Source organism: Pipra filicauda, unplaced genomic scaffold (genome assembly GCF_003945595.2).
Source record: "Pipra filicauda isolate LSUMZ 115617 unplaced genomic scaffold, ASM394559v2 scaffold78_size3787270_pilon, whole genome shotgun sequence".
Classification (NCBI taxonomy): domain Eukaryota; kingdom Metazoa; phylum Chordata; class Aves; order Passeriformes; family Pipridae; genus Pipra; species Pipra filicauda.
In genome coordinates this window covers 3,651,752-3,679,533 of record NW_024104964.1, presented here as the reverse complement: position 1 = coordinate 3,679,533, position 27,782 = coordinate 3,651,752, and the positions used below count along the sequence as shown (strand labels likewise).

At 56.1% G+C, this 27,782-nt stretch overlaps 1 protein-coding gene and 1 long non-coding RNA gene across 2 annotated transcripts; both read left to right on the top strand.

The window, feature by feature from the left end:
- Positions 1 to 2,261: 2,261 nt before the first annotated feature.
- On the top strand, positions 2,262 to 3,168 carry LOC120324958. Its single transcript, XR_005566692.1, has 3 exons — positions 2,262 to 2,357; positions 2,565 to 2,613; positions 3,098 to 3,168. It is a non-coding gene; the product is annotated as an uncharacterized LOC120324958 (long non-coding RNA).
- Positions 3,169 to 5,624: 2,456 nt separating this feature from the next.
- On the top strand, positions 5,625 to 16,725 carry LOC113984570 (CCN family member 2-like). Its single transcript, XM_027714683.2, has 5 exons — positions 5,625 to 5,772; positions 10,939 to 11,152; positions 14,498 to 14,746; positions 15,507 to 15,715; positions 15,902 to 16,725. Exons 1-5 carry the CDS (start codon positions 5,710 to 5,712, stop codon positions 16,211 to 16,213), a joined length of 1,047 nt encoding a protein of 348 aa, XP_027570484.1. The 5' UTR covers positions 5,625 to 5,709; the 3' UTR covers positions 16,214 to 16,725.
- Positions 16,726 to 27,782: the final 11,057 nt, after the last annotated feature.

Here is a 27,782-nt window from a genome sequence, read left to right as displayed (position 1 = left end):
CTGAGGCTCTTCATGGAGCTTGAGGCTTGTCTTTTGTCATACATTTGTGATGTGAAACTTCTAAAATACCTATTAGTAAGGAAACAAAGGGGAGAAAAGAAGAAAGATCAACCTCACAGATGTGTGCCTGTAACAAAAAGAAAAGGAATCAAGAACACGTAAGTGAAAGTCTCACACTTGACATTTCCCACTTCATTTTTAATGTGTGCTTGTAACTTACTTTGTGCAGCCCTTTGGAGGACAGTGCTGTTATTTAATCAGCAGGTTTACAGGTAATTTTGGAGGTGACTGTGTCACATTCCAAGGTTAACAATCCCCTCAGCTGGGAGAAGCCCCTGCTTCTCCAAAGGTGCCAGCCCTCTGTAATGCTGGATCACAGTTACAGCTCCTGGGGGCTGGAAACTCATCCAGGATTTCTGGGCTGAGATTCCTTAGTGCAGGAAAGGCTGTCAGGAGAGCTGCCTGGAGGAACTGGGGGACCCCACTGCCCCCCTTTCTTGGTCTCTAAAATCTCCCCCTCTTCTCTACCCTCTGTGTTGGGAGGGGCTGCAGGAGGACCAGGTGACCTGAGGGTCCTTCCAACCTCCATTATTCACTGATTCCATGTAATGAGCTGGAATTGTTCCAAAACCTGAATGGGAAAGGTGTGGGCAGGCTCCTGTTGGAATCCCAAATCCCTAATGAGAGCTGCACACCAGTCCTGGTAGGCCACCCACCCCTCGAGGTCCTCCCAGCCTGGCAGAGCTCAGGGACCTGTTGCTGCCTGTTGAGGCTGATGAGATGTGCAGGGAATTAGGGAAGAACTGGGGATTTCAGCAGAGCTGTTTTGTCTGAGTCCTGGAGTTTATGGCACGGGTGGTGCCAGAGGTCCTTGGAGGGGTGGGATCCAGAGGAAAATTCCCCCTTGCACCCTCTTGGATGCAGCTGTGTACACACAGGCACCGGGGGAAGCTCGTGGTCATCGTGGCAGGGCAGCTGCTCCTTCAGGGGGTGGCAGATCCTGGTGCCCATAAAATGGGATGAGAAAATGCAGTGTTTGGAGGCAGAACTAGTAATGTGATGCCACATCCCACAGCTAGGGAGACCTCCCTTAGCCTTAGTCCCTTCTCTTTCCCTTGAGCACATCCTTCTGTGCAGGTGGTGAGGACCAAACTCCAGGAGACATGGAGTGCTGGTCTCAGACATCAGAGCAGTCCTGTGGCACGGGCAGCCTCCTTAAATGACCCTGCCCGAGTCCACCTTAAACATGCCCTCCCTCCCTGCAGTTTTCCTTCAGGATAATTAAGCATGCAGTAAGTTAAGAAGTGGAAAAACCCGAGGAAGCATCCATTTCACAGGTGGGTGCAGCTGTTTCCTCCCAGGGCCTGTTCCTCCTGCAGTTCTGTGCAAGCCCGTGCCTCGGCACAAATGCTCCTGGCCATGATGGTGACTCACAGTTGCATCTGAACAGCCAAATTTTGCAGTTAAGGGTCTCAGGAGGTCACCTGCTCTTACACCATGGCCTTGTTGCAGGGATATCCTTGGAAGTGTTGTTTGTCACTGCTCACCTGATCTGAAATGAGCATCCCCTGGGTTCAGTGTCTTTTCCTTGGGTGCCCTTGGCTTCGTGCTCTGCTGCTGCAGACCTGGATTTTTGCATCCTGCCAAGATCAGGCTCCAAAGGGGGCATTTGTTTTTTTTTTTTCCTAGAGGAGAATGTCTGCTTCTTCCTGGCCAGCTCTGTGTCTGAGCACTGGCTCTTTCCAAACTGGTGATGCCAAGACTGTTTTTATATATTTACTTCCTTTACAAGGACATCAGCAGCCACCTCACCCATCCCAAGTGTCACATCCCTTGATAGACTCCGATGTCACAATAAATCCTCAAATACAGCAGGGTGTTCCTCCCAGAGCTAATAAAAATGTGGATTTCACAAGTGAACTCTGCAGCCAGGAACAAAATTTGTCCCCTCCCTGACACCCTGTGGGCACAGCAGAGTGGCCTCAGGGCTGTGTATCTGGCATGCTGAGGGAATCCCAGCTCTGCTGGAGCCAGAGGGTGTTTCCCTGCAGTCAGGATTTCATCCCAGGGCTGTGCTGGAGTGAGGAGGGGTGGTTTTTCCTGCCCTTTCCACCCCTAGAGCAAGGAAGCCTTTGCACCCTGATTGGAGTTAGACAGGGTGTAGAACTGAGCCTTTGCTGAGCTCTGGTGCTGCATTTCTCTGACACTTCCTTCTGACAGTTTACAGCCACTGACGTGGTGACACAGCTGATACACAGGGAGGAACCCTCAGAAGGAATTTTAGGGCCACCAGCATGTCCTGGGGGTGACTGAGCAGCTCTGGGACAGGGGACAGCTCGGAAGTCACTGCAGACTGGGTGAGGACAATCCCCTGGACTGGGAGAGCACAATTCTCTGTACCATGCTGCTTGTACCAGCTTTTTGCTTTGGCTTCTGCAGGCAGGGAGAAATCCCACCGAGCCAAAAAAACCTGTGTGTGTGCTTGCCTTCATTTTATTCCTTGGCCTGACACGATTTTTTAGCAATTATCTGAATGTCTTCTATTTTAATTACTGTGAATCCAGGGAACGTGCCGGTTGGGCAGGATGAGTGAACCCAGAAGAACGTAACAAGGTGAATTAAACACCCACTGTGCTTTGCTTGGGGGAGATTTTAAGCAGGGTTGACATCTTTATCCCTTCACTTGAGGCAGCTCAGGCAAAAGGAGATACAAACCAGTGCTAACCTGGGTGTTTCCTGCCTTTGATCACTCTGAGGCACTCAACCTTCATGTTCCCCTTTTCCCTCTGGGTATGTCCAGGGGGGTGAACAGTTCAGCTCCTCACATGAGGGGTAGCTTTGCTCGTCCCAGTGCCCTAGGAAAATCTTGGAACTTGGGTGTAGGGAGCTCCCAAAATCCAGGGATCTCCAGCTGATGCTTCCTCTTCACATCCTACTGCTCCTATACTCCAAGAGCTAAGGTGGCTTGAAGGATGAATGAGACTGAACTTAGTGTGTTTTACTGCTCTGGGAAGGTGGAAGCATTCAGGTGGATGATGATGATGAGTGGCTTGGAAAGGATGTTTTATAATCAAATTATTCTTTACTTCTGTTGCAGGTTGAAAACCCAATCAGCCATCAAAATGCTAGCTTAGTGCTGAATGTTCCCAACAAAACTCCTGACAGGTGGGTGAGCCTTAGGACTGTGATTGAACAGTTCATCCCAGGGCACACAGCAGGTTTGTGTTAAAGCACAGTTTGGAAGATCGTGGTTCAAAGTGCAGCTGCTGCTTCTTATAGAATCATGGAATCATGGAATTGTTTGGGTGTGAAGGGAACTTAAAGCCCATCCAGTTCCACCCCCTGCCATGGGCAGGGACACCTTCCACTAGCCCAGGTGGCTCCAAGCCCTGTCCAACCTGGCCTTGGACACTTCCAGGGATTCAGGGGCAGTCACAGCTGCTCTGGGAAACCTGTGCCAGGGCCTCCCCACCCTCCCAGGGAACAATTCCTTCCCAATATCCCATCTAACCCTGCTCTCTTTCCGCTGAAGCCATTCCCCCTTGTCCTATCACTGGAGAAAGGGGAATGTCTTATTCTTGGACAAGGAGCCATGGATTGAGCCACACATCACACAGGGTGATGATCCTTCTAGAAAACCACAAATGTGTCATCTCCAGATGCCCTGGAGGGCTCAGGATTCAGCTGGGGTTTATATTCCTGCAGGGTGAGAGGATGAGGACAGAGGTGGTGCAGCACTTCATCCCTGTCTTATTTACGAGCAGTGGGAGAATGTCCTGGGAAATGTGAGCAGCTAATTTTAGGTGACAACATAGTTCAGGGTGCCAAGCCCTCCAAGAGGGGAAGGAATGTATGCCCGGAGCTCCAAGCTGCCTGAGGGCACTGGGTGTTTGTGCCACCTCCAGAACATGAATGTGTGCAGACATAACCTTCTGCTGGGACACGGGCAGAGGTGGCTGTTATGGAAGTGATTGAGAAATCCCTCTTATGGAAGGGGAGAAGAAGGTGCATCTGGGGTGGTTTGCACTGTGCTAATGCTCTCCAGCCCTGAATCCCAAGGGGCTTTCCAAGTGCTAATTAGTTAAGAGTCGGAATTGTCAGTTTGGACACACAGGGAGTGTGGAGGCTGATCTTGTTGCACAGGGACCTGACAGGACCTGGATGAAATTCAGGGCTTGATTCCCAGCTAAACTGCCCTGCCCTTGGAGGCAGACAGGAAGGAGGCTGAATGTAAATCATGGCATGAATTAAAATTTAAATTGAGTTAAAGCAATTTAAATTAACGGCATGAAGCTGAGTCAGGGGAGGTTTAAGCTGGATATCAGGAAAAGGTTTTCCATCCAAAGGGTGGTTGAGCACTGGGAACAGGCTCCCCAATAGTCACAGTATCAAGCCTGTCTGAGTTCAAAAAGCATTTGGACAATGTTTTCACAGACAGGGTGGGATTGTTGGGGTGTCTGTGCAGGGCCAGGAGTGGGATTGGATGATCCTGATGGGTCCCTTCCGGCTCAGGAGATCTGTCACTCTATGATTTTATGACCTACTACACTCCCTCATTTTCTGCCCTGCTTCCCAGCACTGAGCTGGGATGTGCTGGGCTCTGTGGGGCAGTGCCTGAGCTCCGGCCCCTGCTTTCTCCTGGCCCCAAATAAGTACCGGACCTTGCACCACTTCTCCCCGGGAAAGCTCCCTGACTAAGGCACAGCTCCACCTTTCTCAGGCCACTCCATGTGCAGCACATTCTGTCCGGTCCCCGAGCTGCTCTGTCCCACCCCCGGCCAGCGAGGGCTAAGAGTGCCCTCTGCTGCACTCCTCCTCCTCCTCCTCCTCCTCCTTCTCCTCCTCCTCCTCCTCCTCCTCCCACGGCAGCGCTCCGCCTCCTCTTCGGGAATAAACAAACCGACTCTTTAATACACAAAACAACTCTCTCGTATTCCAAAGGTCTGTTGTGCTGGCTGTACAGAAGCCTGGTGCTGGATTTCAGCAGCAAATAGAAAGGATACTGCCCCAAAGTAAAGATGTGTGAGATCCTGCATCAATCCCCAGGCACAAACAAAGCACTTTAGGGAAGTGCCGTCCTTAATCAAAATTCTTCATCCTGGAGCTATTCGTTGCCTTGTAAAACACGCAGGAGTTTTACGAGCACTCCTCGCGCAGGAGTTCCAGTGATGAAACTTTAATTTCTGGGAGCTGGAAGCGCAAGCGATGCAGGGACAGAGGTGACACCTGACAGCTCCAAACTTCCCATCCCTCCCTCCTGCTCCAACGCTGAGCACCGCAAAGCTCCGCTTATTCACCCCCGAGCTCCTGCAGCCAAACAGGAGCGGCTGCAGGCAGGGAAAGGGGGGCTCTGGCAGCAAAGCTGCGACAGGATTCCTACTCCGGGAGCTGGAAAGAGGTAAAAATGAAACCCTAGCAATCCTGCTTTTCCTGGGGTTTGATTCACCCGCCTGGAAGGTAACCAGGCTGCGGGCAGCAGTGGCAGCCCCATAACCGCGGGGGCCGCAGGAATCCGCTCGTGTTCCCTGGAATTCGGGCAGTTTTCGTTGCACCCCTTCGGGCTCGGTTCCAGCCCGTCGCTCAGCGCGGGGCCCGCCCCCTCCAGAGGATATTTAAGGAGAAGCTGATGTGCGACTTGCTCCAAAGAGACGAGAAACTCCGAAGGAGCGGGAGTCAGTCGGCAGCCTGGATCCCTTCCCAGTGCTCGGGATGTCTGGAGACTTGGGGACAGTGACCCGGACCCTGTTCCTGCTGCTCCTCGCCCCTGGCTGGGTACGTACAGCTCCGCCTGGGCTCTGCAGCTTCTTGCTTGGATGCATGAGAGGGTTTTGGGCTGGGAAACCCTTCCCACCTGCTCCCGAGTTTCCCAGGGAAGCTGGGCTGGGAGCAGAGCGACACAAACGTGCTGTGTAATTAAACCGGGCTCGGAGCTGCCCCGTGTAACGCCAGTCATCCACGGATCTCGGAGCTCCTGGCACACGGGAATGGGTTTTGTTTCATCCCCCTCCTGGGAGTCAAAGACCAGTCCTGGTTTACAAGGGGGAGAAGAGAACAGAGAGAGAGAAAGCCAGTCACTGAGTTTATGTCACTGCAAGGAATAACAGTCTCATATCCCAGTTCCTTACCATCCCCATCCTTCCCCAGCTGCCACTGAATCCACCCATGTGCTCCCAAAACCAGTGATCCCGAGGGGAAAATTAGACTGCAGAGTTTCCAGAGCAGGATTTGTGCCTGTTTTCCTGTTAACACAAGTGCTTGACAGAGCAGCTGATTCCTCTTAGGATGTTTGTGTGCTGTTCCCGTGCCAGGACTGGCAGGAAGGTCCCTGCAGTCATTAATGGCTCTAAATTGTTGGAAGTGCCTTTTGGATACATCAGGAAATCGGGTTCACAGAAGCACTTGCAGGGTTTGTTGTGCTGAAAGAGGCAATAAACTCCTGGTTGGTGAGGTCTGTTGGATGCTCCTGGCAGCACTTGGAGTGTGCCAGCCCCTCTCCTGCCAGGAATGTGCCCTGGGATATGATCTGAGGGTAACTGCTGCCATTCAGGTTGGCATCTTGGTTCTAGCACCAGCTCAGCTTTGGCAGCCTCGTGTTTGTCATATAAACAATAACAGTGAATCCCACTGCTGTGACCCTCAAATATCACTCTGAGATGTGTCATTTTCCCTAAACCTGCCTCAGAAGTGAAAATTTTACCTCTGAGCTCTGAGCATTAGGTTGGACTCAATGACCATAAAGGTCTTTTCCAGTCTAAATGAATCTGTGATTTATTTGTTTTTTGTGGATCAAGGCAGGAAATGAGAGCTGTTACTCCTGAATCTGCCTGTGGTGGTGTTCAGAGGCGAGAGTAATTCCAGGATTTCTGGGAGTTATGTTTAGGCTCAGCCTGGGCAGGTCTCTGTGTCCCCACTGTCTGGGAATGGGATCACTGGTTCTTGTCTCCCCTAACAGGTTGTTGTACAAAGTACTGCAACAGCCTTGGGAAGGTGCCTTGAGAGCCTGTGACAGAGGGAGAGCAGGGATTATCCACAACTGTCTGGTGTTTGGAGGATGAGCAGCCGTGTTTTGGCTGCTTTATCTACTGCCAGTCTTGGAGCACAAGGAGAACCAGTTGGATGTTTATTATCTCACCTCCACCTTGCAGCATTAACCCCTGGCTCAGTTCAGAACTCTCCTTTCCCAGCCCTCCGAGTGCAGAGATGAGCCCAAATAAACTTTAGAAGTCCTCTTTGGTTTGGCTCCCTCAGCTGGTTCCCTGGGCTCCCATGACCCTTGATCAGGAATGAGAAATCCCGAGGGTGCCACAGACCTGGTGAGATCTCATGTCCCCAACTTGTGCCCTCCTGAGGTGAGGAAGGGGTTTTGTGTGAATATGAAGCAGGAAGAAGGTTCTCACTCTTTCTTACCCCCAGGTAGCTGGGTTTGGTGCTGGCAGTTGGGAGGGAGCTTGTTCTGGCTTGTCAGCTGGGATGGGACCTGGGAGTAAGAGGCAGGGGAATCTTCTATCCAAGTGTTGGCACTCCCACAGTGGCTTGGCCATCACTCAGGAGTCCTGGGAGTCCCACAGCTTCTCACACAGCGTTTGTGACAGATGCAAGAGCTGCCAGCAAAGCCAGGAGCAGGGAGAGCTGATATTCCAGGCTTTAGAACCTCCTTGACTCCACGGCCTTGATCCCTGAGACTGGTTGTGTTCTGCTGCTCTCAGAGTTCACAGAAGTGCTCTGCCAACCTCAACAGAACCAAGGGCAAGGCTGTAGTGACCCTGAAATCGGGATCCTGCTCAGTGAAAATAAAAGTGAGTTTTGGGGCAGCCCCTTCTGCAGAGGGAAGAAAATGAAATGTTCCCTGAGTTGAATCCCTCTGGACCCAGGTCAGTGGCAGTTTGTGTGGAAATGCTGGGCTTTGTGTTACATTTGGGTCTGCAGCAAAGCCCCTAATTCCAGTCCTGGCAGTTCCTGGGGACAGGCTGGGGAGTTCTTTGGGGCAGTCTTGGGGCAGTTTCCACGCTGTGTTGAAACAACTCCTAGGAGCAGTCCTTGGAAAGAATGCAGGTGGAAGGTGCTCCTTGCAAATCCAGTATAATCCACTGTTCAGCCTATCTGAAGGAAAACTGAGTAACAGAGGACTCAGGAGGTTGGTTCAGTATTGACTTTGTCCCAGCTGTTCCCAGCTCCAGAGGTTCCCCTGGCCAGGCAGTTTTTCAGTGCTCAATATTGGGGGGGGGTGTGAGCCAAACCCAATTCCAGCTCATTCCCTCCTCTCCTGGACCTGGGAGAGCAGCAGGAGTTATAAATAGCGTGGGCTGACTTTGCTCTGTGATAAAACCAGAAAACAGGAGCTCCAACACCCTCTGGGTGATGGAGGGAGGCAGGTCCGAGCTGACTGGTGGGAATTGGAGTATTGGAAAGAGTATTGGAAAGAGCCCTGAAAACCAGGATGAACTGGGGGTTTGAGCTGGGGGAAATGAGGAACAGCTGAGGTGGGTGCAGGGACACCCAGCAAGTCTCTGACATGCCAGAGATCTGAATCCAGATGCTGTGCTCTGAAAGCAGAAGGTAAAACCAGGTGAGGTGGTTTGTGTGGGTGAGTTATCAAGGAAATCACCAGAGCCAGCAAGGATTGATGAGAGCAAGGAAGAGAACTCACAGAATCATGGAACGGTTTGGGCCGGAAGGGAACTGAAAAACCATCTTGTCCAACCCCCTGCCATGGGCAGGGACACCTTTCACTATCCCAGGTTGCTTCAAGCCCCGTCCAACCTGTCCTTGAACACTTCCAGGGATGAGTTTAATTCCACTGTGTCCTGTCATCCCGCAAGAGGTTGTTTTGGTTTGGATTTCAGCAGGAGAGCTATTTTGAGAGTGTTTTTTCTATGGCCTGTGGCTGACACTGCACTGGAAAATGCTTGTTGCCATTATTTTTTCTGAAGTGCATGGACTGCATCTCAACAGAGATCCCGTGTCAGGAATGCTCTGCCCCTTGTGTGAGCTCACGTACCCCCCACCCACTCACCCGGGGCTGGAGAACACATCCCTTGGCAGCTCCAGCAGTTGCCTACACGAAAAAAACAGTAGGGAAGATTTCTGTATTTTTAGTTCTTTTAATGCACTTCAGTGGTTGGGAATTGATCCCTGTGACGTGCCAGCTCCCGGCGAGCTGCTCCAGCACTGCCGGCTGGGAACAGCTGGGCTGCGGGGAGGAGGGGCTTGGCTCCAAAACACTCTGTGCTAGGACGGATCCAGGAGAATTAGGCTGATTTCTGCTGAGCAGGGAGATTCTGGGAGGACTCAGCCCTTGGGAGCACCCTAGGGAATGGCTAGATTTGTGTCTGAGGAGGTTTGGATTGGATTTCAGGCAAAGGTTCTTCCCCCAGAGGCTGGTTGGGCACTGCCCAGGCTCCCCAGGGCAGTGGGCACAGCCCCAAGGCTGCCAGAGCTCCAGGAGGGTTTGGACAACGCTCTGAGGGACAGGGTGGGATTGCTGGGGTGTCTGTGCAGGGCCAGGAGTTGGACTGGATGATTCTTGTGGGTCCCTTCCAGCTCAGCATATTCTATGATTCCATAGTTCCACGACTTTGAGGGAAGGTTTAGCCCGCTCCCAGTCCTGCCCTGGGCTGTGCTGGGTGTTCCAGCCGTACAAAGCAGTTGGCACCTTCCTACCCCACATGAGATCAAGTCAGAGCAACAGTCAAAACAGCTGGAAAAGTTTTCCTGCTGTTGTGGGTGACAAACACAATATCCAAGGAGGCTGTTTCCCAAGGGAGGGCTGGGTGGGATGTGACAAGTCCGAACAGAGCTGTAAAAAAAGAAAGATTTATTCTCTGACCTCTGTCCCAGGTGTGTGTCCCTCACCTCTTCCCAGCTTGGCTGCCCCTCTCCCAGGTTGCCAGTGGAGCTGTGAGGGGCTTGTCCAGTTGGGTGCCTCCCTCTCCACCCAGATCACAGCAGGACAGGACCCCAGAGTGTTTTGGTGGCATCATCCATGTGCAAAGGTCGTGTCAGCCCCGGGTGGGAGCTGAGCCGTGTCCAGCAGTGCCTGAGCAGGTTGGAGTGGTGATGGAGCAGGGCAAGGGAGGACTTGAGTGGGCAGGAACAGAAAACCAGGCTGGAGCTGGCACTGAGGAGGTTTCAGAGGATCTTTAGGTGCGACTTCAGGGTGTCACATCTCCCAGACTCGGGCAGATCCAGAGCTGAGCTGCTGTAGCTGCTCCAGGCAGATGCAGGACAAAGGTGGCACAGACTCAGTGATTGGGGTGTTGGACACATCCTGGGTTTTCCAGAGCAGGAAACCCCCCTTCAGCCACAGCCTGGTCTCTGTTTAGTGTCTGAAGTGGCATAAATCCACGGGTGGGTTTCAAGGGGTGGCCAGTGAAATGCTGCCCATGGGGGCAGCTCTGGAGTCACAAAGTCCCGAGGAAGGTTGGTTATGTTGTGTTCCTTGGAAAGGGGAGAGGAGAGAGCACATCTCTGGGAATAACGAAGGAAATGTGAGATCCAGGGCACAAAATGGGAGCCTTTGGGTCAGTTTTTAGCACTGCTCCAATCCCTCTGCCTGACTTTGGGCAAGTTCTGTACCTGTGCACGTCCTTTTCCAGCTCCAGCTGGGTCTGATTCTGCTGCTGCTGCAGAGGCTTTGATGTTTGTCCTGTGTAAGAGCTGGAATTGCTTGCTGTTAATAATTACCACTTTATTGCTTCCAGGGAGGTGGAGGGTGAGCTGTGCAGGGGACTCCGAGCTACTGCTTGTCCTGTTTGTTTTGGCTTTGCTTCCCAGAGGCATCTTTTTTCCCCCTGGAGCTCCAGAGGAATGAGGGATGAGAAAAGTCCTGTGAGTCCCTGGGCTCTCCCTCCTCTCTCTGGGGTGTCTGTGCTTGTGGCAGAGCCGTGTTTTCCCTTTCCCTGCCCGGACTCATCCTCTCCGTGGGTTTTTGCCCCGCAGGGAGAAGCACAGGCCTGCACCTTCCCGTGCCAGTGTCCCTCCCAGCCTCTGCAGTGCCCTGCTGGCACCAGCCACGTGTTGGATGCCTGTGGCTGCTGCAAGGTGTGTGCCAGGCAGCTGGGAGAGCTCTGCTCCCTGCACAGGCCCTGTGACCACCACAAGGGACTCTACTGCGACTTCTCCAAAATCCACAGAGGCAGCGGGATCTGCTTAGGTGAGACCTGCATGTTCTGTTCTTGGGTGGCTTCTCCGTGGCGCCTCCCAGAACACCCAGCAGAATTCCCTGGGAGCCAACAAATCCACTGACACACACACACACAGCTCCTTCCCTCAGCTCCAAAGGCGTGAGTGGGGCTGTGGATCTCTCCTGTGTCCTGGGACACCCTTAGGACACATCCTCTGTCCCTGTGGGCGAATATCAGCAATCTGGGCTCTTACTGAAAGGACTTTTTCCTGGAAAATCCCACCCCAAATCCCCCTGCCTTGCACTGCATATGGGTGTTCTGCACTTGGCTGCTCCCAAAGTGTGTTTCTGGCTGGAATGTGTGGGTGGGAAGAGCTGAACAGCTCCTTCACTGCATTGTGTCTGTGTGGAACATGGGAATTCCTGAGCCAGGTAAACACAAGGGCAAGAAACTGTTTTCTCGTGCCTTTTTTTCAGCCAGAAAAGAAATTTTTTTTTTGATTTTATGTTTTTATTTGGTGGTTCTTTTTAAAACAGGCAAAAATGACTTTGGTCAAGAGGGGAAAAAAAAAAAGCAAGTATTTCCTCAATCTCCTGTTCTTTGCTTGAAAACGAGACTCCTCTGCCACATCTCTGCCAGGAGCTTCAGGCCCTTGTCTAAATGAATCTAACTTGTAGAAGCTGGTTTTTTTTTTAATTTTGAAAAGTTTATATAAGTTGTTTCATTTCCCTCACTCGGTTTTTTGGGATCTTTAGGAGCCATGGGAGCTCCTGGTACTTTCTGTAGGCATTGACACCTGAGAGCTGAGGACTGAAGTTTAATAAGGTGAACGTAGGTGTGATAACACCCAGCAAAGTGTGAGCTGCAGGCTGCATCATTCCCACTGGGAATGAGGGATGGGTTTGTGGAGGAAAGGCAGTGAAATCACGGGAATGATTTCCTCTCAAGTCTCCCCACAAAGCCTGGACACCCTTCTGACAAAGGTGTTTTGTGTTCACCGTGAAATATCAGGTTTGATCCCAACATTTTGGAGTAAGAGTCCCAAATTCGTGCTGGGGAGGAAATCAGACTTGCTGACACAACTATCCTTCCAGCTTTTAAGTGAGAAATTAAGCTTTTCATGGCAAAACTCCCAGTGAACCCAGACCAGGATATCTCCCTGAAATGATCTGAGGATTTGAGCCGTAAGGTCCTTGGGTGATGTTTTTGTGGTGTCCACATGGATCTGTTGGAAGAAGGGGGGTTTTGGAGGCAGGGAAGGAAGGTGGAGTGGTGAATCAGTGAAGGGGAAGGATCAATGTGACTTACATTTATCCAAGAAAGACATGTTCTGGGAGCAGAAAGGAGCTGAGGTGTTCCAGTGTCACGGGAAAGGCGTCTCAGCTGGGACCAGCCCGAGGGCCATATCAGCAGAGGTGGGAAGGGAACCCTCAGAAGGAAAATTATTGTGTATTTGCTTAATGTTATCACATTCCACACGATGCAGAGGAATCCTTCTCTTCCTGCAGAGACCTTGGAGTATCAGAAAGGTAGAGACAATCCTGTAGTAACTCTAGAGTAGGGTTCCTACCGGTGGTAGAGTGGCCTGGGTGGGTGTTGGGACCTGGCAGAGGAGCTGGACAGGCTCCTTGAGCCCTGACATACTCCCTGTGGAAAAGGGCAAAAGTCTCCTTGGCTGGAGTTGGTGTTTGGGGTCGGGCACTGCCAGGGAATAAAGAACCACCTCTCTCTGCAGGCGCCGTCGTTTCGGTGCCTTAATTGGATCAGGTCGTTGGGAAAGGGAGGTCAGGGAGGGTAATGAAGGGCACGACAGAACCACTGAGTTTGGAAAACATAATCAACCCCTGGAGTGAGCTGCCATTCCTTGGGTGGGGAGGGAGGAGAGGGAACAGCACGATCCGTTCAGCGGGACGGGAGAGCGCTCGGGCTGAAAAACAGGGAGAGAGGGTTTAAAAATAAGTCTGAATGGCTGTGTGGAGGGAGGGTGGATGGATGGCTTCCACTTTGATGGAAAAAGTGAGGATTTTGAAACTTCTAAGTTGGAGCACAGGAGTATTTTTATCCCAGTGGCATTGAAAAGAGTTGCAAGTTGAGATCCAGCTCCGGTTTGGAACAGTCCGGAAGGATTTGTGTCCCCTCAAGGGATGGGATGGAAAGAGGCTCTCACTCCTTGTTTAGTCCAACCACTTTCTGCCTGACACAGTGTCCCCTGGGTGAGCAGGACTAAGGACAAAATAGATCAGGTTTCCTGGGAAGCCTCCACAAGCAGCCAAGAATCCTTCATTTTGCTAACTTCCCAATAGAGGTTTGCATGGGTTTTTGCAGGAAGCAGCAGTTGCTGAGAACTGTCCAAAATCAGGATTTCTGTCCCGTGAACAACTCTGAGATTTCAACATTTCATTTCAGGCTGATAGAAAAAAAAAATATAAAAAATACATCTAAATATCTATATATTTAAAAAACACCCTCAATTTTTTTTCATTATTTATTTAGAATACTCATTTGGCTGTGTCAAAACTTTCTGCTTCCATTTTATCAGAATATCTCATCTTGATCTTTTATAGTGCCCAAAATAATTACCAGAGCAAAACACTTCCCGCTATGGACACTGTCCCACAAGTATTTTGGTTGAGCACAAAGGAAATCTTTGATATCAAAATGAAATGCTTCAGTTGATTCCTATTGAAACCATTCCTGATCTCAATCAAATAAGAGATTTCTGCTGGAAAACTTCCACTGGGAAAGTTTTTGGTTAAGCCAGATATAAGAGCTGGGGAGCAGAGTGAAGGTTTTGCTGTTCTGTGTCAGATATTGTTGTGTTTCCTTTTATGCCCAAGTTTTATTAGGAGGGAGGGAAAGACTGGTAGGAGGGCTGGAGATGAGAGACATGGAGATCAGAAGAGAGAGAACTAGAAAAAATTGGAGCTGGAAGGAAGAAGAGATTTGTGCATCACAGAGGGGCCAGAAAGGTCAGCAGCCCGAAGTGTCATTTCCTTTGTAGGTGCCATCAGCCATGTGGGAACCAGCTGCTCTTGGGAGAACGTTGCCTTTTGGTCTGCCAGGAGTATTGAGGAGCAAAGTCGCTGCTCATGTGCCGTGTCAGGGATGTGACACCACTGACTGGGCACTGACTGGGGAACGGGCTGTAAAGGCAGTGTCACACTTGGTAGCTCACCCCAATGGAGGAGAAATTTTTCTAGAGAGCTTTGGGAGGTTTGGCGGTTCCAAAAAATCAGTGCCAGGAGCAGCCTTGAATCCAGGGAGGCAAATATTACACAATCCAGCACCGAGATGGCAGAGCAGGGCAGGGTGGGCTCTGTCCCTCCTCCTGAGGCAGAACTTCAGCTCTGCTCTTCCTCCTCCTCCTCCCACAGCTCATGAGGGTGCGACGTGTGACCTGCTGGGCAAGATCTACCTGAACGGGGAGAGCTTCCAGCCCACGTGCAAACTGCAGTGCATCTGCCTGGACGGCGCCGTCGGCTGCATCCCGCTCTGCTCCGACGACCTGCGCCTGCCATCCCCCGACTGCCCCCACCCCCGCAGGGTCAGGGTCCACAACAAGTGCTGTGAGGAGTGGGTGTGCGAGGAGGGCAGCGACAACGACCTGGGCACGGCCATGGCGGGTGAGCGGGGCGGGTGGGATGGGAACGGGAGCTGTCGGCCGGGGAATAGGGATGGATCCAGACTGCCGGTGGGCTGGGGCACGGGGAATGGGGCCAGGAGCTGTTTTCTGGCGAAGAGAAGTGGATCCAAACCACCTGTGGGTTGGGGTACGTGGGATCAAGCTACCTGTGGAATTGTGGTGTGTGGGGTGGGGCCAGGAGCTGTTTGTTGGGGAAGAGAGATGGATCCAAACTACTTGCGGATTGGGGCATGTGAGACAGAGCTGGGAGCTGTTTCCTGGGGAAGAGAAGTGGATCCAAAGTACCTCTGAATTGGGGCACATGGGATGGAACCAGGAGCTGTTTGCTAGGGAATAAGGGTGGATCCAAACTACCTGTGGATTGGGGCTCATGGATGGGGCCAAGAGCTGTTTGCTGGGGAATAGGAGAGGATCCAAACTACCTGTGCATTGGGTCATTGACTGGTTTGGAACTGGTCGTGGTTTTGTACTCTGGCATGTGGGTACCAGAGCCGCTGATGGAAGAGCTCAGTGGTGTTGTGTGGACCCTGTGGTGTCACAGCAGAGCTGGCTGGAGCTGTGCTGTGGTAGGAAATGCTTCCCTGCATCCTCCCCCTGCTGAGAGGCCGAGCAGCTCACGGGACGGGCCAGACCTTTGCTGCTGTTCTTGCAGCGTTAGCCCAGGTTGGGAGCAGCCGTGGAGCTGCCACGCTTTGTCCCGAGCCCTGAGCCTCACCCTGTGTCTCTTCCCCATGGCTCAGTGTTCAGGGAGGACCCAGCCCAGAAGCCTGAGCTGAACAACCTGCAGGAGAACTGCCTGGTGCAGACCACGGCGTGGAGTGCGTGCTCCCGGAGCTGCGGGATGGGCATCTCCGCCCGCGTCACCAACGACAACCCCCAGTGCCGCCTGGAGAAGGAGACCCGGCTCTGCATGGTCCGGCCCTGCGACTTCCCCATGGAGAAAACCAAGGTAGGGGCTTGGAGAGAGGGGGACACAGCTCCCCAAATGCCAGGGGAGACCTTGGGAATGGTGCTGGCTCAGGGGCTTTGCTCTGTGGTTCCGCTGTCTCCGTGCCCCGTTGCGCAGTGACGGGGATGGAGCAGAGGCCTCGGTGCGTCTTTCCTGTCTGTGTTAATCCATCCACTCTCTCCCCAGAAAGGGAAGAAGTGCGTGAGGACCCCAAGGCCACGCCAGAGCCTCCACTTTGAGTTCTCGGGGTGCACCAGCACCCGCTCGTACCGGCCGCGGTTCTGCGGGAGCTGCTCGGACGGGCGGTGCTGCACCCCCGACCTGACCAGCACCGCCGACGTGGAGTTCCGCTGCCCCGAGGGGGACTCCTTCCACAGGAAGATGATGTTCATCAAGGTGTGCTCCTGCCACTACGACTGCCCCCGGGACAACGACATCTTCCTGGCCACCTACCACAGGCGGATGATCGGGGACCACGTCAGGAGCGAGCGGCAATAGCCCTCCCCGGGCCGGATCCGAGGCGTCGGGAGGGATCTGAGGGGCTTTGGTGACTGTGTCGCAGGACAATGCAGCCTCTGCCCCTCTGTGAGGGGCTGTGCTCTCCAGAGCAGCACTGTTCACACCAGTGGTCCCAGTGAGCTGAGGTCTGGGGGGGAACAGCCCCAGCTGCTCCAGCCCTCTGACCCCCACCCGCGGTGCCGCAGAGGGCAGCGAAGGAACCAGACACAGGCTCGAGCTGCAAACTTGATCCCTGTTCCCACTGGCCAGAGGGGAGAGTGGATCAAAGCCACGTGGCTCCAGCCTGTCTCCAGCCCAGAGCACAGTGGGCACAGTTCCTGATTCAGACCCCAGGAGCTCCTCCAGCATGAACTGGGGGTGGGCCAGGCTGCCAGACCAAAACCTGTCCCCTGTGGGTGCTGCTCTGGGCAGCTTTTAGTGCCTTGATGAGCATTTCACAGAACCATAGAATGGTTTGGGTTGGGAGGGACCTTAAAGCCCATCTTGTTCTAACCCCCTGCCATGGGCAGGGACACCTTCCACTAGCCCAGGTTGCTCCAAGCCCTGTCCAACCTGGCCTTGGACACTTCCAGGGATGGGGCAGCCACAGCTTCTCTGGGCAACCTGTGCCAGGGCCTCCCCACCCTCACAGGGAGGAATTTCTTCCTAATCTCTTCAGAAATGGCTCTGGGGTGGGAGAGAGGCTGGACCCCACCAGCTCACACATCCACAGAGGGGCTGAAGCTGTGTTTTGGCTCCAGAGTCTTAGCTCTGGATGTTTGTGAGTAGGAGGAGCACTGTTCAGCTCAGGCCTCCCTGGGGAGTTTAAGGCACTGGCAAGAAAAATTCTTGTATTTGTAAATGGAGCAGATCCCCTCTGGAGTTACTTAGACAGTGACTCAGAGGGCTATTGGCACTGAGGTCTCCAGTAGGATTCCCACCTTGTCACAGCCCTGACAGAGTCTCTGCCATTAAAGACATCCCGCTGCCAGCCCATAGCTCCAGGAGAGGACACCAGCCCAGGAAGGTGCTGGTGGTGTGTCCAGCAGCAGTGCAGCCCCTGCAGCTCCACAGCTCCATGGAACTGCTGAGCTCTTGTGTGAAAACCTCTGCTGATCTTTAGCAGAGACATCCAGGCACAGGGCCTGATCCTGTTCATCACAGTCCATGTGCAAATCCCAGTGAATTCCTGTTCCAGCAGGAGCAGCAGGCCCAAGGCTTCACCCCACTACATCTCCCCCCAGAGCAGAGCCTGATGCCAGGGGACAGTCCCAGCTGCCCCCAACTGCTGCCCCAAACCCCCAAACTCCCCTGACATACCAGCTCAGGGCCTATGTCCCATCCCACTCCCTCTTCTTGCTCTCCCAGTCTGCAGCCGGTCCTGAGCCTTCAACCTCCTGAATCGATTTGAACTGTAAATAATTTATCTGGTGTTGTTTATCTGTTTTTAAGGCCCTTGTACAGTTCCTGTATCCCATTGGCACAGCCCTGCTCGTGCCATTCCCTCTCTCTGAGCTTCTCTCCTGCCGTTCCCTCGGCTGCTGAGCCTCCAACCACGCTGAGGTTGCACTTTACTCAACGCTAATAAATATCTCTTTATTTTTTATATATTTTATACATTTATTTGTTTGTTTATATATTTATCTTTTCTATCCCGTGTGAGGCTCCTGCCTGGTTCCCCCTCCAGCCTTTCCCCAGTGCTCCCAGCCTGCAGGGACCAGTGCTGGGACCCTCTGCAGAGCTGATGGCTGCGTGTGGAGGGGATGGGGGTCCCAGAAGGTCCCTTTCCCCCCACCCAAATAGCAGCGGGGCTGGTGTTGGTGCCTCAGAGGCCCCACAAATCACAGCTCCTGCTTGGGGGGGGGACAAGCAGAGCCCCTGCTCTGCCTGCTGAAGGACCCAGAAGTCCTTAATACCAGATTAAAAATAACCCCGGGAGCAGATGTGAGCAGAAGTCGGTGATAGCGGGGCCAGAACGCGAGGGGCTTTGCAGCGGCTTAACAGCTTATGGATTCATCCCCCTCTCATCACATTAGCCAGGGGCTCCCTCCCCTCCCACCGGGGCGAGGGTGAGAGGCTCTTCCTCCTCCCAAATCTTCCTCCTCCCCGGGGAAGGCTTAGGGCTCCCAGGGAGGGGCAGGGGATAGGGGGACAAGCCCCCATTTCATTTGAGCTGCGGGGTGTTGAGGCTCCGAGCCCGGGGCAGGATCCATCCCGTGGCTCTCCTGGGGGGCTGGAAAGGCCTTGGTGGAGGCAGAGGGGGGGACACGCGGTGACGGACGCACGGCGACAGTCCCTGCCGGTGTCCCCAGGGCGGTGGCCATTAGGTGGCACCAGGGACCGTCCCCAGGGGGACACCCTGACCTGGGGCAAGGTGCGATGGGGCGCAGGGCCTTGGCTGGCCCTGGGGGGGCTGGGGGTGACCCTGGGGCAGCACCCACCTGCTCCAGCCCAGCCCCGGCATCCGGTGCCACCGCAGGGCCAGGACAGCAGAGCGGGCCGGGACTGGGACCGAAATCTAGCCCGCCGCCCCCTCCATGGCTGTCCCGGTCCCGCAGGAGCCGCTGTCCCCCTTTATCTCCGCAGTCGCCGCCTGCGCGGCCCCGATAGCCCGGGTGTGGCCCCGGGGCTGGGGTTGGGTTCGGGGCACCTCAGGGACCCCGAAGCCCTTTATCAGCGCCGGCCACGCCGCAGCCGCTCGGGGTGGGCGCAGGACGGGGAACCCCCGGCTGGCCCGGCCCCCGTGGGGAAGGGGTTTCCCTAAGAAAAGTTAAGAAAGTGGGTGAAAACGAGCAAAAAAAAAATCCCCCGATCCTTTTTTTTTGGGGGGGTGGGATATTGGGGCTCTCCCGGCCCAGCCAGGGGTCCCCCGCGGCCCGCGGGGATTCCCGCGGGGGCTCCTTCTCCTTATATAGGCCGGTGACGTCACGGGGCGCTGGGAGGGGGGATCCCTGGCCACGCCCCTTCACCTGCGGGCCCCGCCTACTGCAGCGGCGCGCGGGCGGCCACGCCCCTCCCCGGCGCGCGCTTGACGGGCGGCGACGGCAGCCAATGGGCGCGGCCGCCCGAGCGGTGGGGCGGGGCCGGCGCGGTGACGTCAGAGGGGGCGGGGCCGGCGGTGCAGGTGGAGGGAGTGCGGAGCGGAGCGGCCCCGGTGAGTGGGGAGGGGACGGGGGGACATGGGGGGATTTGGGGGTCCCTGGGGGGATCAGGACGGTTGTGGGGTGCTGGAGGGATATAGGCGGGCCTGGGGGGGCTGTAGAGGTCAAGCAAGTTTTGGGGTGCGGGGGGTGCGGGGAGCTCTGGGAGGGGGGTACAGGGGTCAGGCTGGTTACGGGGGATTTGGGGGTCCCTGGAGGAGCCCGTGGTAAGTCAGTCTGGTCGTGGGGTGCGGCGTCATAGGAGGACTTGGGGTGGTCTTGGGGCGCATAGGGGGGTGGTTGTGGGGTTGGGGGCTTGCAGCGGGACACGGGGTGCTGTGGGGTGTGGGGTCCGCAGTGGGGTCAGGCTGGGTGTGGGGTGGTGACCTGGGGCTGGGGCAGCCAGGGGCACCCGTAGAGGTCAAGCTGGGTATGAGGTGCTTTAGGGGGCTCAGAGTTTTGTGGGGGGTCAGGCTGGGTGTGGGGGACCCGCAGTGGGTGAGGTGTGGTGCGGGGGGGTTGTGGGGAAATTAGGCGTGTCCAGGGCTGGGGGAGGCCGGGGAGGCACCTGCAGTGCTGTCAGGAAACGTACAGGGCAGGAGGGAAGTGGGGTAGGGGGGTCCCCAATGGGGTCAGGCTGGGTGTGGGGGGAATGGGGTGCACTGGGGCCGGCCCCGGGACTCTGAGTGGGGCTGACGGGGAGGATGTGGGGTGGCAGGGCTGGGGGGGCAGCAGCGGGGCCCACAGTGGGCTCATGCTCAGGAGGCAGCTGGGGCCCTGTCCCACGGTGGGTGCCAACCCCAGGACCGGGGGGTTTCCCCCCGTGGTGTTGTTCCCACCGGAGCAGTGGGGGGGACAGGCGGTTGCAGACCCAGGGAGTGAGGTGCCCCCTGCCCCCCCATGTCCCGCCCTGGGAGGTGGCAGCTCCCACTCTGGCACCCGGGTCCGGCTCTTGGTCCTGGTTTGGTGCTGCCGGGGCTGTGCCCGGGGTGCAGCAGCTCCACCTGAGCTTCGAGAGAGCTCTGTCCCCTCTCCCCCAGACCCGTCTGTGCCCACCGAGACGGTTCCCAAAGCCGACCTGGGAGTGCCAGGGCCCTGCTCCTGCTGTCCATCCCTGTCCCGGGGGCTTCTCCTGCCGTCGGTCCCTGTCCTGGCTCACCCGGGCAGTGCTAAAATCTTCCCATCGACTCCCCTGCGGTCCGGGGGCGGGGGGGGCAGGGTGATGTCGCCGCGTCCCCTCCTCGACGGGGACATTTTGCGGTGATGTTACAGCCCAGAGGCGTGTTTGGCGTCCTGCAATCCCTCTGACCCTTCCCGAATTTCTCCCTCCTGGCAGCTATAGTTGGTGGGTGGGACGAGGGGCTGGTGTAAACCTGGTTTGAACCCGATGGCAGGTCGCTGCCATGTGCTGTGCCGGTGGCGTTTGCCTTCCCCGGTGCCCGGCGGGGTCCAAGCGGCCGGCGGGGTGGCAGGGGGACAGCGGGGGACAGCGGCAATCTTTAGGGCTATCTTTAGGGCTGTGTTGCAATGGAGGGGTGTGCCTTGGCTCGGCGCTGCCGGCAGCCGCCTCCTCGCCCGGGGATTGATTTACGCCGCGGCTCCTGCTCGGGGAAAACCAGCGTTTGCTCCGCGGTTTGTGCGAGCGGGGCGGCCGCGGTGGGAATGTGGGGCTGAGCCGAGCTCACGTCGGCAGCACAAGGTTCGGGGAGCACCATCGGCCCCGGGCACTGTCGCACCTCACACATGCTCTGTCACCGGCCCGGCAGCGGGACCGGCCGAGCCGGAGCGAACGGCCAGGATGGGGAAGGCGGACGGTGCGGGGAATCTCTGCTCCTCATGGGAGAGGAGCCGCCCTGGGGCGCGGGAGCAAGTTGGGTTCTTACGAGGTGCACCTCAGAACTTCCCCGTCTCCCTGCTCCTCCCTTCCCAAGGCTCTAAGGCAGGCACGGATGTGGCTCTGGGAGAGCCGGGGTCACTCCCCTCCTCGTCCTCTTCGTGCCGGAGTGACCCGGTCAGTCCGCGAGAGTAACCGGCGCCTGCACCAGAGCTGAGGTGACACGGGACCCAAGTTCCGTGTTTGGCTTAATCCTTCTCAATGCCACTGCCCTGCTCATGCCCACTGTGCCCGTGGTGATGCAGCTGCACCGTGGCTGTCCCTGAGAGGAGGCAGCCGAAACTCGTGGAGCAGTTTGCATCCCCCCAGCTGCGGGGCCCGTGTAGATGTGAATCTCCCCCAGCTCTTGGCGCTGGCAGCCCCTCAGCTTCTCTCCCGCAGTGAGGCACACGCCGCTTCTGCCTGTGGTGATGGTAACGGCGAGTCAGCGGCAGCCAAAAGTTGATCCGTGCACCGAACCTCTTCCCACGGTGGTGCTCAGCCCGTTCTGCGGGCGCGGGGCTCCCCCGTCCCTTCACTTGGCTTTCCCTCACTCTTAAGAGAAACTGCAGGCCTTCCCGAGAGGGTTTGGAACCTGCTGAGGAGAGAAAGTGCCTTCTCATCCGCGGCGGTGCTGCTGGAATGAGGTTCCCTGTTCCCGGCGCGCAGCCTGGCAGCTGCTGGAATTGCCTGCAGCTGCTGGAATTGCCTGCAGCCGCATCGCTCCGCACCGCGCGTCCCCCCGGGCGGGCACGGGCCTTTCGGAGCCAGCAGAGGGTGAGGATCGCTTGGAAGAAAGGGTTCTGTCACGATTTAATACACAACAAGCTTTTCCTGAGCTCCCTCCCCAGATAGGTCCTGGAGGGCAGGGCAGGCTGCAGGTGGTCCCTGCCCTGGGGGAGCAGGAATAGTCCTTTCTCTGCTGAGCAGTGTTTTAGCTGCAGGAAGAGGCTCAAGGTGGCTGGAAGTTTGGGGTGATAATTGGCTCTTGGCCACGCTGGATGAAGGTGTGGGAGCTGAGGTGTGATTTGGGGAGGGGAGGGACTTGCTCACCGTCAGCCCGGAGACCTCTGTCAGTGAGCTACCTGGGAAGGAGGAGGATGTGTCCCTTGTCCCTTTTATGCAGTGATTTGTGCGAGGCTCTGAGTTGGGATTCACGGGGAGGGGCTGTAACCGGTTCTCCCTGCTAAGCCCGGGACCAGCACCCGGTGCGGGGGGACGAGCAGTGTCCCGCCCTGGACATTCCACCGGGGCTGTGGTCCTTCAGAGCGTCGGGGCTGTCCCGTGCTATCCCCTTCTGAGCTGGTGGGGACAGCCAGGGTGTGCTGGGGGCAGCCGGGGTGGGTTGACTGTGGCTCTGGGGTCCGGCCGAAGCGGCCGCCCCCGCTGCCCACCTCTCCCCACTAGAGGCTGCTGATGACCAGAGCATTTTCCCTCCCTGCTCTGAGAGAGCAGCGGGGTTTGGAATTCGCAGGGCTGAGCATCCCAGCCCGAGCTTTTCCTGCTGATTCACCCTGGAGACAGCAGTGCGCTTTCCCCGGGTTCAGGGGGCACATCTGCTCCCCCTGCCAGGCCCACAATAGATCTCCCCACTTCATTAAGTCTTAATTAGGTAAATGCAGCGGGACCATGTGCGAGGCCACTGCCAGGGGACGCGGATCGTGCGTGGAGCCGGGTACCAGGGATGCCGGCTCCCATCCCGCCTGCCTCAGGGGTGCCGACGGGGTTTTTCCAGCTGGGCGCTGAATGTGGAATGAATTCAGCCTTCCGTATTGTTTTCCCGGAGGATGTGTGCGCAGCGATAAGCGCTTCAGCCCTCCGGCATGGCCCAACTGGTAGAAAAGCCAAGGATTAGTTAAGCCATGGAAGGGATCCCTCACCGCTGGGCACAGCCGCGGTAAAACCGCCCTGTAGACACAAAGGAGACTCTTTGTCCAGGGCACCAAATGCCTGGGCAGGATGGGCTGGAAAACAAACCTGGACCCTGGGAAGATGATTAATCACGTAACAATTAGGCGTAAAATGAAAGGCAGTGGCTGCTGCAGTGGAAGGTGCCTCGGAAGGAGTTTGTGGTGTTGCACAAGCCCCGCTGCCTTTGCTGGGTACAGGCAGTGCCGGGCGGGCAGTGAGGTGCCAGCTGGCTCCGGCACCGGGCACGGCTTCCCCGACAATGGCAGAGCGGCGCTTTACATAATCTGGGACTTGCCAAACAAGCTTGAAGGTCTGGAAAATCCTCCTGCTATTGTTCGTGCTCAAAGTTTGCTAAATTTCCTGGTTTGATCTGCCGGGCCGGGTTTTGTTGTGGGACCGCAGTGTGGGGGAAAATGCACTTTGCACAGAGGGAAGAAAAGGGCGTTTGTGGCGTTTAATCCACGCCCGCTCCTTAGATGAAACTATTTTTTGTGGTTCACAAGAGGTTCTGAGCAGCTGCTGGCAGCTTTGTAGGGCTGCAGGACTCTGTGTCTATCCAATTAGTGTGGTTTGTGTCTAGTCCTCTCCTGATGCCCCCCGAGGAAATCCTGGACTACCAGACGAGGACGGGGCGCCGTGGGCAGGGCTCACACAGGCACCATCTGGGCTTCTGCACTGAGGGTCTGTGCTGGGACAGCAGTGCAGGGTCAGAACAGCTTTGTGCTGTCTGAGCCCCCTCGAGTCGGACCCTGTGGCTCTGGGAAGGCTCCAAAGCTGCTGCTCTTTGGCAGATTTTAGGAGAAGAGGCTGGAAAGGAGCTTGGGGCGCCTTGTTGTGCCGTGTCTCCCAGGCTGGAGGTCACTTCCTGCAGCCTGGTGATTTGGGGCAGCCGGGAACCCCCCAGGAGGATGCTGAGGCTGTGGGAGCCACTCCATCCCCATCCTGGCCTGTGGACGGCCATGGGATCAACAACAGTGTATTTTCTGGCCCTTGGGAAGTGTTTTGGGGTGTAGGGCCTGCCCTTGCTCCTCCATTGTCTCACCTCAAAGCTCTTTACCAACACAAATAAAGCCGTTAATTCAGTTAAATGAACGAACCCTGTTAAAATGTTCTCTGCTCCTATTCCTGCCTGTTCTTGTTCTCTGCTCCTACTCCTGCCATTCCTGGGAAAGCCGGGTTTGGTAGCAAGGGATGAGGTGAAGTTCTTGCTGGTCCACTTAATGTGAGGCAGGTTTTGGCACCCTGGTAAGCAGCAGAAGAGGAGGAACAACCCCGGCCTGACGGCACAAATACATCCTCTTATTGGATGGCTAAATTGGCAGCTTCAAGTGCCTTTCATGTAGGTAATTACACCTGGCCACAGTTGACCTGAGTGGGATTTAAGGAGGGGGTGTGAGGCTTGACGTGTGCTGGGAGCCTTCAGAGCTGACTGCAGTGGCACTACAGCAGTGCTGTAAGTGTTGCAGACAAGGCAGTGGTGGGGAAGCTCTGAGCTGGTTTACAGCCTGGAGAACCCGGTGTGGGGAGCTGGGGTGGGCTGATGCCTCGAAGCATCACCAGGGCATTAGGGCAGCGGGTGTGTTCCAGGCTGCATCTCGCTGTACGTGACCTCTGTGAGCTGATCCCTCTGAGTGCCACGGTGGCTTAGGTGCTTGCCAGACACCACCAGCCTTTAAGTGCTTGTATTTCTATATCCACTCTCCGAAAACCCTTGGAGATGGGGCAAGATGGGCGCTTCAGACCCGGGGGGGAGCTCTTTCTCTGCGCTGAGGGCGTGTGTCAGACAGGGCAGCACCGAGTCGCCTCCCTGCCCCGGGGTGAACTCGAGTGATGAGGAGGGAGGGCAGATGTTGGCGCGGCCCAGGGCCACGTTGAGCTGTAACGTGACTTCGTGCGTGTGTTGTTGCTGTTGTGCTGGAGGTGCCGTGGCTGACGTGGAGGTGAACCTCTGCCGTATGGCCGGGATGGGCCCCGGCCAATCCGGGGCTGGCAGATGGGGTCAGCGCTGCTCGGGGATTTCCTCGGGTGCACAGTGCAGGCTTTTAATAGCAAACGGGGTCATCTGCATCGTGGCACGGCCTGAAACCCGGCCCTAAGGATCCCCACTGGCAGCTGAGAGGTGGCTGAGCAAGACATCCACTCCTGTGGGAATTTTATTCCACGGTTTTGAGTGAAAATAAAATAAGACTTAATGTTGCTGGCGGGTTTGGGGTGAAGCTCCTCCCTAGAGGCAGCCTGGAGAAGCCCTGCCTTTCTCAGGACGGTCACGTGGCCCCTTTCCTGTCCATCCAGGTGGATCCTGTGCCTCAGCCCGGTGCCAAGACTTCATCCTTCTAGGAAAGGCAGCGGGGGCTGGTGTGGGTTTTCCTCACTCCCAGCTGGCAGCCCCCGGGCGCCTGGTGCCCTGTGAGCAGTGTCTGGGGTCGCAGATGGCTCTCATCGGGGTGACGGCGCTGTTTGCTCCATCTCAGCTGCCTTTCAGTGGGAATACCCAGGATATCCGAGTGCAGAATTGATCCCTGCCACTGGCCAGCCTTGTTCCCGGTGCCGCTGCTTTTCCTTGTGCTGCGGCAGGAGGAGAGTGTGGTCTCTGGCAGTTTGCATCCTGCTTTCCCTACAAACTGCCTTCATCCTGCTCGGCTCCCTGGCCCCTGCCCTGCTCGGTCTGAGGCTGTTATGGGAGCTCAGCAAACCGTGATGATCAGATCCAAGCACTGGACCTGGAACCACCTGGCAGTGCTGGGCTGGGTGAGGAAGCTCATTTGCACGGGGTGGTTAATTCTCTGCATGTTTTAATCTCCGTGACCATCTGTGTTCTTGCCTGGGCTGGGGAGATGGGAGCTCTTGGGATTTATCCCAGGAGGTGAACAAGGAGAACGCTGCTTTTACTCTGCGTGTGCCGAAAACTGCCCCGGGTCAGAGCGGGATGACCTCATTAGCTGTGGGAAGAGTCATTCCTGCATCTTTGGGCAAGGAGGCCTCGACCACAGTGTGTCAGCTCTATCCCAGAGGCACATCCCAAGGATCTGCAGGGAGGAGATGGGGGCAAAGGCACTTGCCAAAATTGGAAACCTCTGCAAATGCTTTCTACCATCCAATCCCAAGCATGGAGGGTCTGTGACCAGCTTGGCTGGCACCCTGGAGGGCTGAGGTCCCGAGGAAGGCAGTGTTGGTCTGGGCTAAAGCACCTCCTGGTCACCCCAAAAGCCCTGCCCAGGTTGTGGCAGCTTCTAGGGTGTGGCTCTGCCCCACCAGCAGCCACTGCTGCCTCTGCCCTGGTGAACTGCTCAATTTGACCTCCAGAAGCTGCTGCTGAGACTGGGGTGCTGACACACAGTACCGAAATTGGGGGACTAGTATCTCTGGGTGGGCTGCAGTAGCATCCCCTGAGTAGAGACGTTGCTGGCAGATGAGGTTTTCACAAGCAACACCCAAATTCTTCCTCACTTTGGGTTCTCACATTTGGAGCCTGAGGCTCTGCAGCCCCTCCAGAGCCCCAGCTGGGATGCTGCTGACCACGGGCTCTGCATGTGCCACGGGCAGAGGTGGCACTGGCTGCGGGTGCTGTCGAGAAGCGCCTGTCCCGTGGGGCAGCGCGGCCCCGCCGAGGCTCCCGCTGGCATCCGAACCCAGAGGGAACGATCCCTGCCCTGTAATTAAGCTCTTCTGCTCCTGTTCACCACACTAATGAGCAGTCTCATGGATGTGCTCCTCGCAGCTGCTCTGGATCCTCTGCATGGCTCCAGAGTTAGAGGTGACTTTCCAAGGGAGCCACCTGCAAAAGGCAGGATCTCCATCCCTGTCCCATTGGGGTGAGATGCGTGGGCTGGGAACCTTTGACTGTAAAGGATTTTCCTTGACTTCACCCTGCCAAGATGTAAATTCCTCTGCCAATACACACCCTGGCTCCTTGGTGAGGAGAACCCTTCCTGCTGTTCGTGCTGGCTGCGCTGGGTGAGGTGATGAGGGACTGAGGCTGCCTCTGGAAAGGAGAGCTGCTCTTTGCTTGCACCCAGGCTCTTGGCAACAGTGGATAATAACACTTGAAAAACAACTGGTGCTCCAGCTACAATCCCTGTTCAGCAGTTTGGGGGTTCAGTCTCGATGGAGGTGACGGCACCAGGACTGTTGGCGTCGTGGTGCATCCCAAAGGATGGGTGTGGGCTTGTGCCCATCTCTCCACCTGGTCTAGGTTTGATTAGATATTGGGAAGAAATTCTTCCCTGTGAGGGTGTGGGGGCCCTGGCACAGGTTTCCCAGAGAAGCTGTGGCTGCCCCATCCCTGGAAGTGTCCAAGGCCAGGTTGGATGGGGCTTGGAGCAACCTGGGCTAGTGGAAGGTGTCCCTGCCCATGGCAGGGGGTGGGCAAGAGATGGGCTTTAAGGTCCTTTCCAACCCAAACCAATCCATGATTCTGTGATTCTCTGCTGTGGCAGGGGGATTCTTGAGGACTCCAGCATCATGCCACATGTCAAGCAGGTCCCTGGACCCTCGGTGGGGCTGTGGCGTGGGCTGAGGGTCCCGCTGGATTTCGGGCCCCGGCGTGTGCCCACCGGAGCACAGAGCCGGCCCTGCCTCGGCTGGGAGCACCGCTGCTCTCTTGAATCTCTTCATTTAGTTAATGATCCTTTTGTTGAGAGGATTA